General features: G+C 32.6%; 1 protein-coding gene across 2 annotated transcripts in view; it reads right to left on the bottom strand.

Annotated features, from left to right (window-relative positions):
• Positions 1–11,108: 11,108 nt before the first annotated feature.
• Positions 11,109–15,776, bottom strand: part of LOC131843580 (fructose-bisphosphate aldolase-like) — a 20,593-nt gene continuing 15,925 nt past the window's right edge. For both annotated transcript variants that reach the window (XM_059192256.1, XM_059192255.1), the window contains 6 exons: positions 15,297–15,471; positions 14,382–14,585; positions 13,413–13,528; positions 12,710–12,809; positions 11,741–11,940; positions 11,109–11,204 (listed from right to left, as the gene is read on the bottom strand). In XM_059192256.1, coding sequence (XP_059048239.1) covers positions 11,109–11,204; positions 11,741–11,940; positions 12,710–12,809; positions 13,413–13,528; positions 14,382–14,585; positions 15,297–15,471 — 891 coding nt within the window. The remainder of the gene's footprint in view (positions 11,205–11,740; positions 11,941–12,709; positions 12,810–13,412; positions 13,529–14,381; positions 14,586–15,296; positions 15,472–15,776) is intronic.

Raw genomic sequence — 15,776 nt, 5'->3', positions numbered from 1 at the left:
GAAATAAGAGGTAAGCACAGACCTGATAATAGCTTTACTTAAGAAAAGTGTCTGAAATATTTCTGAATAGAACCCAGCGAAATAGAATGAGGAATTTTACTTATTTTCTGTCGAAAAGAGAGTAAGAACGCTTTAAAAATATTAACTGGTCGTTGATCAGTAATAGTTATATTTTATTTATATGATATTTATTTTATGAAACGTGCTAAAAAAAATTTTCGTACCTAATATTATTTTCTTAGAGTTTTAATCATTGTTTTATTTATTTTTTCCCCTTCTATACATTAAGTTTTACTAGTAAACTGTTCTAACAACCAGTAATAGGCTTTTTAAAAGTAACTCTGTCGTAATGTAACCAGCTTGTAGCAATTTATCATTGTCTAAAATTTTTTAATTGTAATGTGTAAGCTCAAAAATACTTGAGATTTTTAAATTCTTTCAACAGAATATCCTACAACATCAGGAAGTAATACACACTATATTTAACACTGATATCAGTCGTTTTATTTACTGTAGTACGTGTATATATTTCATGAAATACTTCATTGCAATTATAAATTAGTAATGACATATTTTAAAAACTACAGGCTATCTGCCCTGGCTTAGCACGGGTGTACTTGTGTATATTATACATATTAATTATATTAATAATTACTCTTGAATCACTTTATCTATTGCTAAAAATTTCATTAAAATCCGTTGCGTAATTTAAAAGATGTAAGCGAACAGACAGCAGAATCGACTTCATTTAATACTGTGTAGAGATAATAATTATACATATATTTTCTTAGATACATTTACTTATTATATACAAAAAAATCTTGACATATTTTTATAGATCAAAGACAATATATGAAATATTTGCCGTGGAGTGTACCTACGCATGTTACGTTACCCGCCCCGCGCACACGTACTTGGAAGGCGGAGGGAATTCAATATTAGAATACATTACGGACAATATTTTGGAAGCGCACACGAAATATATTATGCATTACGAAATGTACGCACGTTTTATTATGATTATTTCATAAAAGTATAATTTCTCCACACGCCATAATGTCGCACACTCTCGACGGATTAAAAACAATTTAGATAAATAAAAATATTACATTCCAATTCTTCGAGTAATTCAATGCAGGTACGGTTATTTCAATAATGAATGAATTTACAGTTACATACAGAAAAAGTTACAATACTCTTTGTAAATCCCACTTCATTTATGTTTGTAAACATTTTACAAATCACTATTCATTTTGTAGTTTTTTTTTTTACTTTTATTGTACTGAACTTATATCTCTATCCGGCTTCCCTTTATTATATGACGCCCGACCGTTATTGATAATAGTTTAAATTACCACAGGTATATGTGTTTACATCAAAGTCATCTGTGGGTAGCTTTGTCTCCCCCATTTCAGCCAGACTTATAGGAGTTTCATTGTAAGCTGTATTTCAGTTAGAGTGTGAGATATTATAATAATAATAATATCTCAAGACAATTCACACAGCGCCATCTTGTCCCAAGCTAAGCAGAGCTTGTGTATGGAATAACTGGTACACACATTTCTTTTGTAAGTGCATACATAATATACATTACATATATCATACGCATACATCATAGTCCTGAATATAATGAAATGTGCGAGCAATCGAAGCCGCTACCATCGGAAGTAAGGCGGTATGCTACAGCGCTACACCACCGAGTCCATCAGTGAATAACTGAACATCTTAGCCCTAATGAAAGGCAACGCATAACAGATACTATACATACGGTCATATGATGACATGAAGTCTATGACGGTCTTACCAATAGAGCCATCACTTAGTTTAACAGATCTGTAAGAAAATGCCTTCCAAAGCTTGAATTATTTAGCCAGACATTCCATAACATGGTACGAACTCAAATTACTGGATCTCTTGAAAGGCAACGCAAGGTACAAGGATGACATGAAGTCTATGACGCTCTTATAAGCGGAGCCGTCACTTAATTTACTGTACTACTTCCATAAGAAAAGGCCTTCAAAGCTTGAGTGATCTAGTCAGACTTTCCATAACATGGTACAAATAGCTCCCGTATAAAAGTATCCACAGGCGATATCGTGTCGTGACGTAGTTCCTAACCGCACGTGGCGTGAAACGCACAAAAACCCGTCTCTGAGTGAAACTAGGGCTACCATCATTTTTATTTATTATAGAAGTGTCCTGTTTTTCGCGTCACTTATTTCTTAAAGCAGTACCAACAGTACTTCAGACGACAATTAAATAATATAATTTCAATCTAATTATAGTGCACTAACTGTAATGAAATACTAATTAAAATTTAAAAAATCTCTAAACTATAGTTATGTTTAGTATATTTTTATGGAGTTACACTTTATACAAAGTCATTCTCGTGGGTATGTCTATCTTACATATTTCAGTCACCAAAAAACTTACCTTGTAAGATAAAGTTCGGTTGAACGGTGAGATACGTCAGTGAAAATATGTTCTACGCAGGGATACCAACTTAGTTCCAGAATGACATATTTTAGTTTATATATCGATCGGAATAAGCTAAACACGAAATTTTAAGTGAACCTTACCATAATATATTACTGAAAACTGCACCCAAATCGGTTAAGAAGTTTCTAAGTTTAACAGCCAGAAACAAAGAGACAAACGTTCTAAAAATCAATACTTTGGATTCTGTTGGCAAACTCTCTGTTGGTTGGTAACATTGGCAAAGTCTTCTAATAATGATTTTCTGATATATCTATATAAAAAGACAAGGTTTAGTAAATTTCAGTACAATGTTATACATTTACCACTAGATTTCAATATAGATAAAGATGTGCCTCGAAAACCAGTTTCTTTCAGAATTCTATAAATATGAATAAAGACATTTGTAGTTGTATGCATACAGGAAACAAAAAAAAATCATATATTAAAATTTATTACTAAAACTTCCTCATTCACCTCTTCTATATCTCTTGTTGCCAGTTAATTCGGGTGGGTTTCCTCTGATGCGGTGTCATCTTCTCTGTATGTATATCTTTATTGTTTTGTCAGTCTTTATTGTATTCAATCGAGAGCTGGACTGGTCGAATGTCATGGCGAATATACCCGCCTCCGAATACATAGAACTGAGTTTCACAGCAGATTGTAATCTCTAAAAGTTATATCTTGTCCGCAAATCTCAGCATATACGTTTGTATACAATAAGAATAATAGAAAAATATAAAATACTTACATTTTTTTCTTACATATTAAATTGTCCAAAATTTATTATTTTTGTCTATAAAAAAGGAAAGAATAGAATGTGTGGTCGCCCGACTGCCAGCTCTCATCCCCATTGTACGGCAGCACTCGTTTGCGCCTCCACACTTTCAATCAGGCCAACAACGCTTTTTGAATACTGAGTGAGCCCTCGAAAATAATGTGTAAATGAGTTTTTGGCTTGCCAGCGCTTTTTAGCGAAATAAATCGGAGCCAGTGTGACTTTTATTTTGCGAGCTGATTTTCTATTGGTTTATGCCAAAACCTTTTGTGAATATTCAAAAATTGTTAATGTACTAAAAATAGAGTGATGTCATAGTAATACATTATAAAAGTAGATTTTTATATATCATTACCTTGACTGACTTGACAATGTGAATATCAATATGTTAATTGTTAGAATTTTATCTAAATTTTAGTTTTATATGAAACGTGGGTAACAACCTACTCGTCAATTAATGTAGAGACTAGGCTTGTAGATAGGCTAGCGGTAGGCTTGATCACTGCTATAATGATTCAAATGATGTTTCTGGACAAAATATGGTCATCTGGGTACTGCGTTTTCTACAGTCGATTCTGTGTACCGGAGCAGACTTTTTCCAAACTCGTGTACGTTAGTGTCTGTCTCGTCTATACTCAACGTAGCTTAATTTGTATTTTTTAGCCGTTTCAGATGAAGGGTGAGATATGCCAGTGTAATTACAGGGTAGACAGGTTGCTACTTGAGACACAAAAAGATATTTATTTAATATTTAAGGTAACGAGCACTTGATACTGGTGGTATTAGATACGGGTGACCTGGTGTTTCAGGCGTATGTAGGCTACGGTAATCGTTTACCATCAGATGGGATGTATGATTGTTTGCTACATATATAGTATTAAAAAAAAGAAGAATACGACTAGATAGAAGATAAAAAAAAAAGAAACGAATTTCGCGAGCTCTTTAACAACCCCTGGACTGGTTGTAACAAATTTTATATGATACAAATAAAAAAATATAAAAATCTCTCTCTCTCTGACTACCCTATCTAGGTTAATAGTCGTGATATGTATATGTTTAATTAAAATTCGGCTTAGGGCTTCCTAATTTACTTGAACATTTCCATTGTTTTCATGCCTTTGTACCGCCAACACAAAAATGAGGCTTCCTTTTAAGTTGAAATCGGTTTTACGGTTCACCAGCGTAACCGGGTTGGTCATTACGTGGCTATATTTTGATCCGGACTCATCCAGGTTTATCCGGATAACTGACAACCGGTGAATACACAACCGGGAAAGGTGAAAATATATTTGTTGTCACTGTAAACACGATATTAGATTTTATGAGTATTGTATTAGAGATGATTTTTTTTGGTATTATTGAGACTTGTCATGTTGAAATGGATGTAAATACAATCTTATGTGACAACTGGCCATTTAGGATGTTTACATGAGTTTTAAATATTACATATAAGGAGGCTGTAAATACAAATAATTTCCTTAGAAAAACTTCTTTTGCCTCAATCGATGTCCTCGGTGGTCTAGCGGTTTAGCAAACCGCCTTTTTTCCGATGGTTAGTGGTTCGATTCCTCGCACGGCACAAATATTAGTTAGTATACACAAGTCAAATTTTGTGATTGATGATGATGATGATGGTCACTATTGCTATTACCACAGATAATATAATATTACATACTATTACTAACAAATATAGATTTGTTAGTATATGAATATGAATATGAATGTGGATGGACGTAAAGGGAAGGGACGCCCTAAGAAAAGATGGATGGATTGTGTGAAAGATGATATGAATAAAAGAAGAGTATGTTCATATATGACGACCGATAGAGAGCAGTGGAAGAGAATGACATACTGCGCCGACCCCAAATAATGGGATAAAGGCAAAGCAATGATACTCCAGTATGATAACTAGTAATTGTAGTAATTGTTAAACAAATGTTACACAATGTAATAATATGTTGATATTTGTAACTTTTTATCTTTCATTCCTGTTATAATTTCGACTAGCCTAGTACTTTACGGGAAAAGTATCTGTCTAGCGGTCGTTTTAGGAGTTTCTAGTAATAGGGACTAGCGACCCTATTACTAGCCATACCATGTCAAATCGCGTTCCACGCAGTGCTCTTGGAAACCATGATGATTTCCAGGGACCCTGCGATTCATACTTGATGAAATCTAAATGTCCCGCCAGTGTAAACCGTTGACGAGCGTAGGAGTAAATTTACATCACAATTTTCAGAGACGTTTAGAGGTACATCAATCATACTTTATGTCAAATATTTAAATGTTAATATTAGCCCTCATTACTACCAACTACAATATTTGTGCATTTAATTGAACAAATATTTATCTTCTATAAATTATTCTTTATTTGAATATATAGGGCTGCTGTGCTAATATAAAATTTACTAATTGTAAAAACAAATAATACATTTTAATTTATTTTTTAAGTTTCTTTTTTTCATTCTTTACAGCACATATCGTACTAAATGTAAACGAGAAGATTTGTAAGTATGGATTAATGAATGATTGTTCTCTTTCACGTAAAAACTACGGAACGGATTTTGAAGAAATTTTACAGAAATAAAGCTTAAATATCAGAATAACACATAGGCATATAATTTATATAGATATTATATAAATTCGGCGAAACATAATGATAAGTATGCAGACGAAGTTGCGCCGGTCAGCTAGTGTATAATAATTGCAATACATAATCAACATTTTATAGTGGCTTAACACAACACCGTCTTGCTCCCGACGGTGCAGGTTCGATTTTTGCTTGATACTTATATGTATTTGTGAGTGTTTTTTAGCATTGTTCTTGTTGTTATCTAAAAAAAAATTGTTCAGTATCCATAGTTCAAGCTTCATTTGGGATCAGGTGGTGTTGTGCGAATAAGGTTATTATTATAATATTATACGACGTTCAGAAAATTATTCACATTTCCATAGCTAATTATAATTATTACGCAGTATGTACAGTACATTTATTATGGCTACACAGTAATATATCCATTAAGTTTTATGGTAGCAAACTAATCGTAACCAACCAACTCCTAAATCAGTACAAACCACACACTTAATTTCCATTTCATCTAGGGTTGGCATATACATAGAAATGTAATTCTACTCCATTAATGTTTAAAGTTAAGGTTATATCTATTATACTCTGAAAGGATGCTGTTTATGGGGATTGCTGACTGCAGAAACAATCACGCTCGCTATAAAGTTCAAACTTGTAGCGGCATGGTGGACCAGGTAAATGTGCTCGCTCTAATATAGTTGAGTGCAATGATGACTAGTTCATTCGTCATACTCGTGAACGTGCTGCTTGTGAGGATTGGTCTGTTCGGGCTACGAACAGTGATTAGACTATTTGCTTTTGCAATAGCATAAGCTAGCGGTCACTCTATTTTCCCAAATTTGAATTTAAAAATTAATATGTATTATTGTAAACATGTACAATATTTATTTGAAAAGATTACGAGCCGAGTTTCTTCTCAGTTCTTTTCATCTCGAAATCATTCCGAACTGACGGTAGATTTGACATATCAGAGCACCTACATGAATAAAGATAGGTATTTTGAATTTGTTTGAATTTTTGCTCTCTTAACAGGGAAGTATTTTTTTTGAATGAGCGGTAGAATAAAAATATTACTAAAATATCCGCCAGGTTATTATAGCCGTAGGTGGAGGTGAATTGTCCAAGTGGCCAAAACTGGAAATAAAGTACAAACCTCAGAATATCTATTTAGCGCCAGCACTAAATTCACAACACCGACGCTATAGCCGCGTCAGATAAGTTTGTGGAACCGTAACTTTATTTGAATGTGGTTTATTTCTATTTTAAATATGTGGTAACCTTAGTTATACCTGATTTGCCACAACATTGGCGGTAACATACGGCTTTCATTATTATGTACCCATAGGCTTGGTTATTATTGTTTAGCCCCAGATGTTTCCTGTTTTATGTCTCAGATAGTCAAGCTTATATATTAAGTATTTACGTTTTCACATAATGCTTTCTCATAAAACCTGTTTTTATGCACCAAATCAGCCGTACTATATTTCTACATTAAACTTTGTGTTGCCATTAAAATGAAAAAAAACAAAATTGTGTCACGAAGATAGCAGTTTGCATTATACAGTAAAAGAAAATAGGTACATCTATATGTACATACCTATATATATGAAATGTATATACAATCCACTAGCCGACCCGCGCATCTTCATCTGTATAGCAATTACTTGACATTTATCATTATAATTCGTCTAATTTACACAATATCTTTTTAGATTATAGCCTATATGTTAGTCCGAAGTATAAGCTATATTACTGTAAAGTTTCATCAAAATCCGTTTAGTAGTTTATGCGTGAAAGAATAACAAACATCCATCCATCCATATTCACTTTCGCGTTTATAATATTATATATATAAACATTTTTTTAGAACCATTTTAGTACTTTATAAGCATCAGTATAAAAAATTTGCTTCCGCAATCATTACCTATCTAGAAATCCAAATCTAGCAGATATTCGGTGACCTAGCGGTTTAGCGCACCGCTTTACTTCCGATGATCGCGGATTCGATTCCTCGCAAGGTGTAAACATTTGCATTCATGAGTATGATTGTTTGTATTGGTCTGAATATTTTCTATGTATATTATGTATGTATTTACAAAAAAAGTATCTAAGTATTTATATCAGTTATTTAGTACCATTAACACAAGCTTTGCTAACCGTAGAACTAGATGGCGTTGTGTTAATTGTCTAGGGTTCTCTGTTTATATAAATAATAATAAATATAATTTATATATTTTAACAGAGGTAGACTGTAATAAAACTACATGGTTATATAACCCGTGAAACACACGCACTTACATGATAACGTGATGTCCATGGTCCGTGTTCGTGTATTTAATTAAACAAATATAATACTACAACCGATTACAATCAATTCGTTTGTAATTCTTATTAAAAAAAATAACATTAATTTCTCCTCATATTAATTTTTGTTTCACATATCAATTACGCATCTACATAATTCTTATGTAGAAGCTCTTTCGATTTTAAGTCACTTGAAGAGAAAGGGAAAGATAAAGAACATTTAAGAGAGTATAAAAGAAATCCTCAACAGAACCACTACAATGGACCAATTCAATAACGCCTTTAGTGTACACGAACTGGGTCAAAGTTCCATTCCATTGCAGGCTTTTATACTTCAGATATTAGGTTTGAGCTTTGTGTGCAAGGAATATAAATAACATCTAGTGTACACCAGTTACATATCAATGTAACTAATAATACTCGAGTCGCACCTCGAGTTTCTTTCGTTTGTGAACTATCACTATCAGTATCAGATTTTTCTCCAATATCGATGTGAACACTAGTTCACATCGATATTGGAGAAAAATCTGATAATTTAAAATATTAAAAGAAGGTAGTTTAATTATAACTCGGTATCGTTAACTAGTTGCGTATAATCCACACATTTCTGTTTGAGAGGAGTAAGTTTTTGTAATCCACCGAATTCAGCCGACGAGCACGTAACGTGCCAATTGTATTTTAAAATACTAATGTGAATAGATGTAGTTAAATTAATATATACATACATTTATTAGTACCGCGGGTGCTATTTTAATACATACAATTAACGGTATAATAATTATATTTGCTCGCACTTAATGTATTTGGAGAAAATATATAAAAACAATTCGAATATTGTCTTCTTTTCGTAAGTACAAGATATTTTGGATGAACAATTTTAGAACATATTTTTTTAAGTTAATTTATAAGAGACTAATATTATAAACGTAAAATGAATTTGTTTGTTATGCTAAACAGCGTTTGGTTGTAATGAATGATTGATTGATAATGAATGAATTGTTTATAATGAATGTTATATTTTTTAGTAAGTATATATTGTAGAAGGGATTCTGAAGATGGTTATAGACTACGCTTTCGACTTCGGTGGTCTAGCTTAGTTTAAAGTGTGTAAGAAATATATGATATAATGTAATATGCACTATCTCTAAAAGAAACTATGTCACAAGGATTACTGGCAATTTATAAAAAGAAAATAAAAATAATTCCCTATTGGTCTAGCGGTTTAGCCCCTTCGCTTTCGATGGTCGCGGGTTCGATTCCTCGTACAGTATAAACATGTGTATTATTGTTTATGAGTATGATTTTTATATTGGTTTGGGTGTTTCTTATGTATAGTATGAATGTATTTACAAAAGAAAATATACATGAAAATAAGTATTTATATGAATTTAAAAAAATCAAGGGATGCAATAGAGAATGAAATTTGCTCACGAAGTACAACTGCTACGCAAACGAAGTTGCGACCATCAGCTAGTAATAACTAAAAAGTAATAATTTTTTGTAGACTATAAATTTATATTAGGAAATATAAAAACTTCACAGTACATTACATTTATCGTTCCAAATGCCGATATAAGTATACGGTAATTTAATTACTTTGGGTAAGCACTTTGATCGTAATAATAAACTTAACTTGAGTACCTACTTAATTCGATTTCTGTTAGACTCCGTGTACGAAATAAAGTAAAATTATACACACAACTACCTGACCCCGAAAACGTTGTGTTGCCATATAAATTAAATCGCTATTAAAAATAGAGTTTCTCGATAGAATAATGAAAATTTAGGGTCCCTAAGTGATAAGGTTTAAAAATACATACAGTATTTTTGAACCTTATCACTTACTGATATGAAAAATAGGTAGTAGCTTATTCTCAGACCTAATGAATATGCATATAAAATTTAATAAACAGAGGTCAAGCCGACTCAAAGGAGCATGGTAACTAAGATTGTAACACGATTTTACATATTTAAATATACATTTTATTATATTAATTTTACATATATGTAATATTACTGCTCCTACTCACGACAAAGCCTAATCAGATTATAATTATAATAAAAGTCCTCTGCGTGTACCTCAATATTACCTATATCAGCCGCCAAGCAGCTTGCTTTATAAACTGCATTTCGGCTGAAGAGTGAGATCAATCAAATTACAGAAGATTACACTAAGAGACAGGACATTTTGGTCATCCAGAATGACAGTGGTATCACACTCATGCGTTGTCATTCTGGATGACTAAGATGTCTCATGCGGCGTCTTATGTTATATGCTATATTACTATATTCTGTTATATTCTACGTCGTCACCTATTGGTGACGTTTCTATATTGAGAAATAAAATGTGACATAGGTTATCTATTTTTAATACAATGTCAACTTGTAATATTACTTCATCGAGTAATGTGATTTGGTTGATAATAAATATAGTGTGTTTTGCAAAGTCATTTTTATTTATTTATTGAATTTCAATGCACAAAAATAATGTGTACATATGGCGGACTCAATACATTGCGATGTTATCTACCAGTCAACCATGAGTGGTGAAGAGAAAGAATGTTTCATTCATTTTGGTATACTACTAAATTTAAATTATGTTTTATTAATTATGTTTAAATTATGAGCGGGCCATGGAATTTAAAGCTTATTATTATGATAATTTAATTCTGACAGACTCTTCCTGATCATTGATATTTTTTAAACTGTTATTAGAATCAAACTCTGATAACAGATAAAAAATATTCGATAAAAGCTGTACGCGCAATATCAAGTGCTAACACCACAACATTGACAGTCTGTAATGCCTCTGACTACCCCGTCTACAATAACAATCGTGACTATGTTATTTTTATTACAGAAAATAGAAAGATAAATTTTTGTTTATAGAAACTTTATTTACATTATAACATTATTATTTTACACCAGTTTTTTTTCAATGACAATCACTCTTATGATGTTCATTCAATATTGATGATTGGCGCTATAGTTAGATCGGTCGCCAGCAACAGATCTTACTGATCCAGCCTTGTACCTACCCTGGGCTGCCAGTCCGTTAGCCTGGAAATAAAATAAAACATTTATACAAACAGCAGTAGATAAAAAGAATTAGTTTTTTTTTAAATTTCCTTCGTCCATAGATTAATAACACTATAATAAATTAATAACAACATAATGTCTAATTAGATAAAATATACATAAAGTGACGATAGACATGTACACTTAAGTTTACAAATTCAATTAAGCTACTAGACCTATAACATAAGCTCTGCTTAAGATCGCGCTGTGTCAACTTTGCCAGGCTGTTATTACTAATTGTATACCGTAGCACTATCTGCGTGGAATAACCTAGGTCGTTCTCTGACAACATATCTTTCTATAGCCGAAATAATGGTTACAGCGAGCTGATCTGATGAAGATGCTGAGAATTAACTAAAATATTAACTCAAACTAATGTTAACTAAAAACTGTCAAAAGATACACAACTACGTTCACTAGCTTTTATGGACGAGTGTCGCCATATTTGGGTTGAGGTCAGAAACTTTTGTGACAACCCAGGTAGTAATTATGCGAGTAAATTTGTAAATAGTACATACCTTCGTCCTTTTCAAGAGTTCCGCTTGTGCTTTCCTCACGTTTTCATCCTTCCCGGCCCAAGTCTTCCACACGGAAGCTTGCAGAGCTCGTCCATAGCTGAAGGTTAATGCCCAAGGTTTCTTCAGCGGAACACTGTTAATTGCGTTCAAATTCAGTGTCGCCTCCTCTTCAGACTGACCACCAGACAAGAATGTGATGCCTTGGAAGAAATTAGAAATTTTTAACCTGTTATTCGGGAAACTTTAAATGATATATAAATTTATTTTTCTGTTGATCTATTATATATATATATATATATATATATATATATATGTATATATATATATATATATATATATATATATTTTTCCTTTTAGAGCTATTTCATAACTTGAATGTAAGTGACATTGCTCTAACAATTAAAGCATTTTTGTAAAATTTTGAAGTTTTTATGAGTAACCAAAGAAATATTTATCTTTCCTCTACCACTGCATCGTCATCGTCATCACAAGATCCATCGAAAAGGCTACCGCTCTTAAATAATTAATGGTTTAAATTAAAACTAATTTAAAAAATGTGTAACCATCGCCTACAGATATGACCGAGACCACAAATCTTGGAGATAACATTATGATGTTCATACATTCATATGTTGCTATTTCTAGAGACCAAGATGTTATGCTACTGTGTCATGATATTGATCAATCGAGTCAAATAAGCCATAGTCAAGAAGTCATCACAACTATTCTCAAACACATCGAGGAGGCTGACCCCCTAAGTATACTCTATACTGTTAGTTCTGTTTCGTTTGGAATCAGATAGAGACAAGTCATTCATCCGACCCGTATTTCAGGCGTCCATAGGCTGCGGCCTTTGTGGTGTACAAAAAAAGTAAAAAAATCTGTTCTAAAATATTAAGACTGAAAGCCGCAATTCAAAGATTTACTCGATCTTTACTGTATCGAATAAGAACTTTAAAATGACTGTACCTGGTACAGCAGCTGGTACGCCACGTAATAATGCTGTAACAGTTCTGACTGCGATTTCTTCTGGGGTACTCTTTCCAGAATAACCTTGACCTGGTGTTACCTGGAAACAAATGAACAGTTTAGATATAACTAGCTACTCGCCCCGACTTCGCACGGGTGTACATGTATTATATATATAAACCTTCCTCTTTAATCACTCTATCTACTAAAAGAATCGTTTCAAAATCCGTTACGTAGTTTTAAAGATTTAAGCATATATACATATATATACGATATGTAAGCAGCGACAGCTATTTTGATTTATATCTACTATGTAATAATATATCGATGAGAGTAACCGCATATCAATCTACTATTGATCTAGGCTGAGCTGGGGCTTATCAATTTATTTAATCGTTACATAACCTAGAAGTGTAAACAGATCTATAAATTCTTTTTTTATGTAACGAGAAAGGTAACCTGAGGAAATGTGACCACCGTCAGCTATAGATTCATATCTAGCAGCACCAGCAAACATGTTATCACGTTACTGATACTAAGGTGTCTTATGTCCGTACCCTGTAATTTCTCTGCCATATACCTTTCAAGCCAAGACGTAACTTACAAAGCAATTTACTTTCACGCATACAACCGTGTGAAATTTACCTTACTACATTTAGTCAGTAAGCCATGTTATAAAATGTACGATACGCTAAATATTTACCATATTAGGCTTCAATAATGTCCCTTCCAAGAATACGTGATGATCGCTTAATGCCTTGTAAAGTGCCGCTAAAGCCACTTCCGTTACTTTTTGTGCTCTTACGATGTCATGATTACCTGGTACGTAAAATAACATTATTAATAAAACGCTGTATTTTTTTATTTTTAAACAACTGGAGTGACTTAAAAACTGACGGCACTTGATGGTGAGTGGTACACCGTTGCCAACAATATGAAACAATGTCGCGACATACGTTAGCCATTCCATGACACACTCGTGTCATAACTTAATATCCTATAATTTCACTACCTTATCTCTTCTCTTCAATGCAAATTGCTTGGCAGCTGAAATAGACGAGAGAGGTAAAAGAAACAAAAGACTTTTTAATAAAGTCTAAAAACTCGGCAAATACATATATAACTACATACACCCCAAAAAATATTTGAAATAGGATGGAAGAATAATTAAAGGTTAAGTGCGAAGCTATAATTACATTATATTAACTATTTGAACTTTCTACATTAAAATTACTTCAGCAAGTAAATTATAAATGATTTGCCAGTATGTGTTCAAAGTTATAATTACTTTTGTGAAAAATAACAGTAGGTAACCTCTGACTTAGATAAGTACTAAAATATAGTGTACTCCAACGATCAATATTAAAACAATGAATAATATATTAGGTGAGAATAGCCACGTAAGTCTAAACTTAAGTCACACATTTCCACATTAAATATTAAAATTTAGAAACGGATTAATCGATTTTTTCTGATAGCAAAATTTTCATTTCAACTTTAAACTATTAGATAATTACAATAATATTTATAAGAGCAACACGCAAGTTTCTTGCTCTTTCTTCTTTTGATGTGACAGCTTTCCGAATGAGCACTAGATTAAAAAAACTATTTAAAAGTGCTTTAATTTAAGATTATTGTAAGAAATTATTTTCTATTCTGTACCATTACCTACCATCTAATAAAACATCAGGTTCCACGATAGGTACTAAGCCTTCACTTTGGCAGATGGAGGCGTATCTGGCCAATACTTGGGCCATATCTTGAACGGCTTGAACTGACGGCGTCCTTTCACTGATCTTCAACGGACAACGCCACTTAGCGAATCTACAGCCCTGTTTCCTGTATTCTGTACACCGTTTCGCTAAATCGTCAAGACCTAAAAAAATACATAATGTGTTTTATAGTAGTAGATAACTTAGTTAAAATATATATAGTACAATTGTACTATAAACTGAAACACTCCCATATATTTCTGTTCGTCTAGTACTTTGCAAAAGTGTAAAATAATACCAAAAGACTTAATTCAACATTTATACTCTACCTGTGTACATTACATATCTGATCATATCTAATTATGTCAACAATAATCTAAATATATATAACTCAAAGGTGACTGACATAGTGATCTATCAACACACAGCCTAAACCACTGGATAGATCGGGCTGATATTTGGCATGCTGCTAGATGTTATGACGTAGGCACCCGCTAAGAAAGGATTTTTATTAATTCTACCCCCAAGGGGATGAAAGTTTGTATGAAACTTTGTCAATTTTAAATCGATCGGGCTTAAACTTTGCATGCATAAATCTTCTATGACGTAGCCATCCCCTAAGAAAGGATCTTGATAAATTCCACCCCTAAAGGGTTAATTAACGCGAGCGGAGCCGCGGGCAAAAGCTAGTCATCAATAAATATTTAAATAAAAACTTAAAAAAATATACTTCAACTTCCTCTACACTTTCACTTCAACCATATTATAAATGCACATATGAAATATCCCAATTCAAGTCAATAAATTTAAACATATTATTATAATAGTGGAAAAGAATTTAAGATAAATGAAAAAAATGCATATTTTGCAAGTACCTTGTGTAGTGACCTCATCCTCAGACAAAAATAACGGAACCACATCTCTGTCCAGTTTGATTCCCGGTATAATATTCTTCTGTCTCAGCACCTCAATGAACGATTGTCCATTGTCAGTCTTTTGGTATACGGTCTCGTCAAATAAGATAACAGCTGACACATTTTCTGAAAGTGCCTGTAAATATGAAACGTATGTATTTATTTATTTTTTTGGTTTCAATAATATGACAGTAATTGACAAATTGGATCCAAAAGATCAACCCTCAATTACAGTCCGTATAGTATAGTATAGGTTACAAGAAGTAGAAAAGTATCGTATTACTACGAATTATTAATTATTGTTGTACGATGTTAGTGTTATGTTTCAAATTGTGTACGAGAGTGAGATTTTACACAAACCCAACTCTTTTGTGTGTCTTGTTGATATATATCTATTCTATAAGCTTCGTATTTCAAATACCAAATTTTATTCTAAATTTT

This window comes from Achroia grisella, unplaced genomic scaffold (genome assembly GCF_030625045.1).
Source record: "Achroia grisella isolate CSIRO2021 unplaced genomic scaffold, CSIRO_AGI_Agris_v1 utg319, whole genome shotgun sequence".
NCBI classification, from domain to species: domain Eukaryota; kingdom Metazoa; phylum Arthropoda; class Insecta; order Lepidoptera; family Pyralidae; genus Achroia; species Achroia grisella.
Note: the sequence above shows the minus strand (reverse complement) of the source record. Positions and strands in the feature narration are given on the sequence as shown.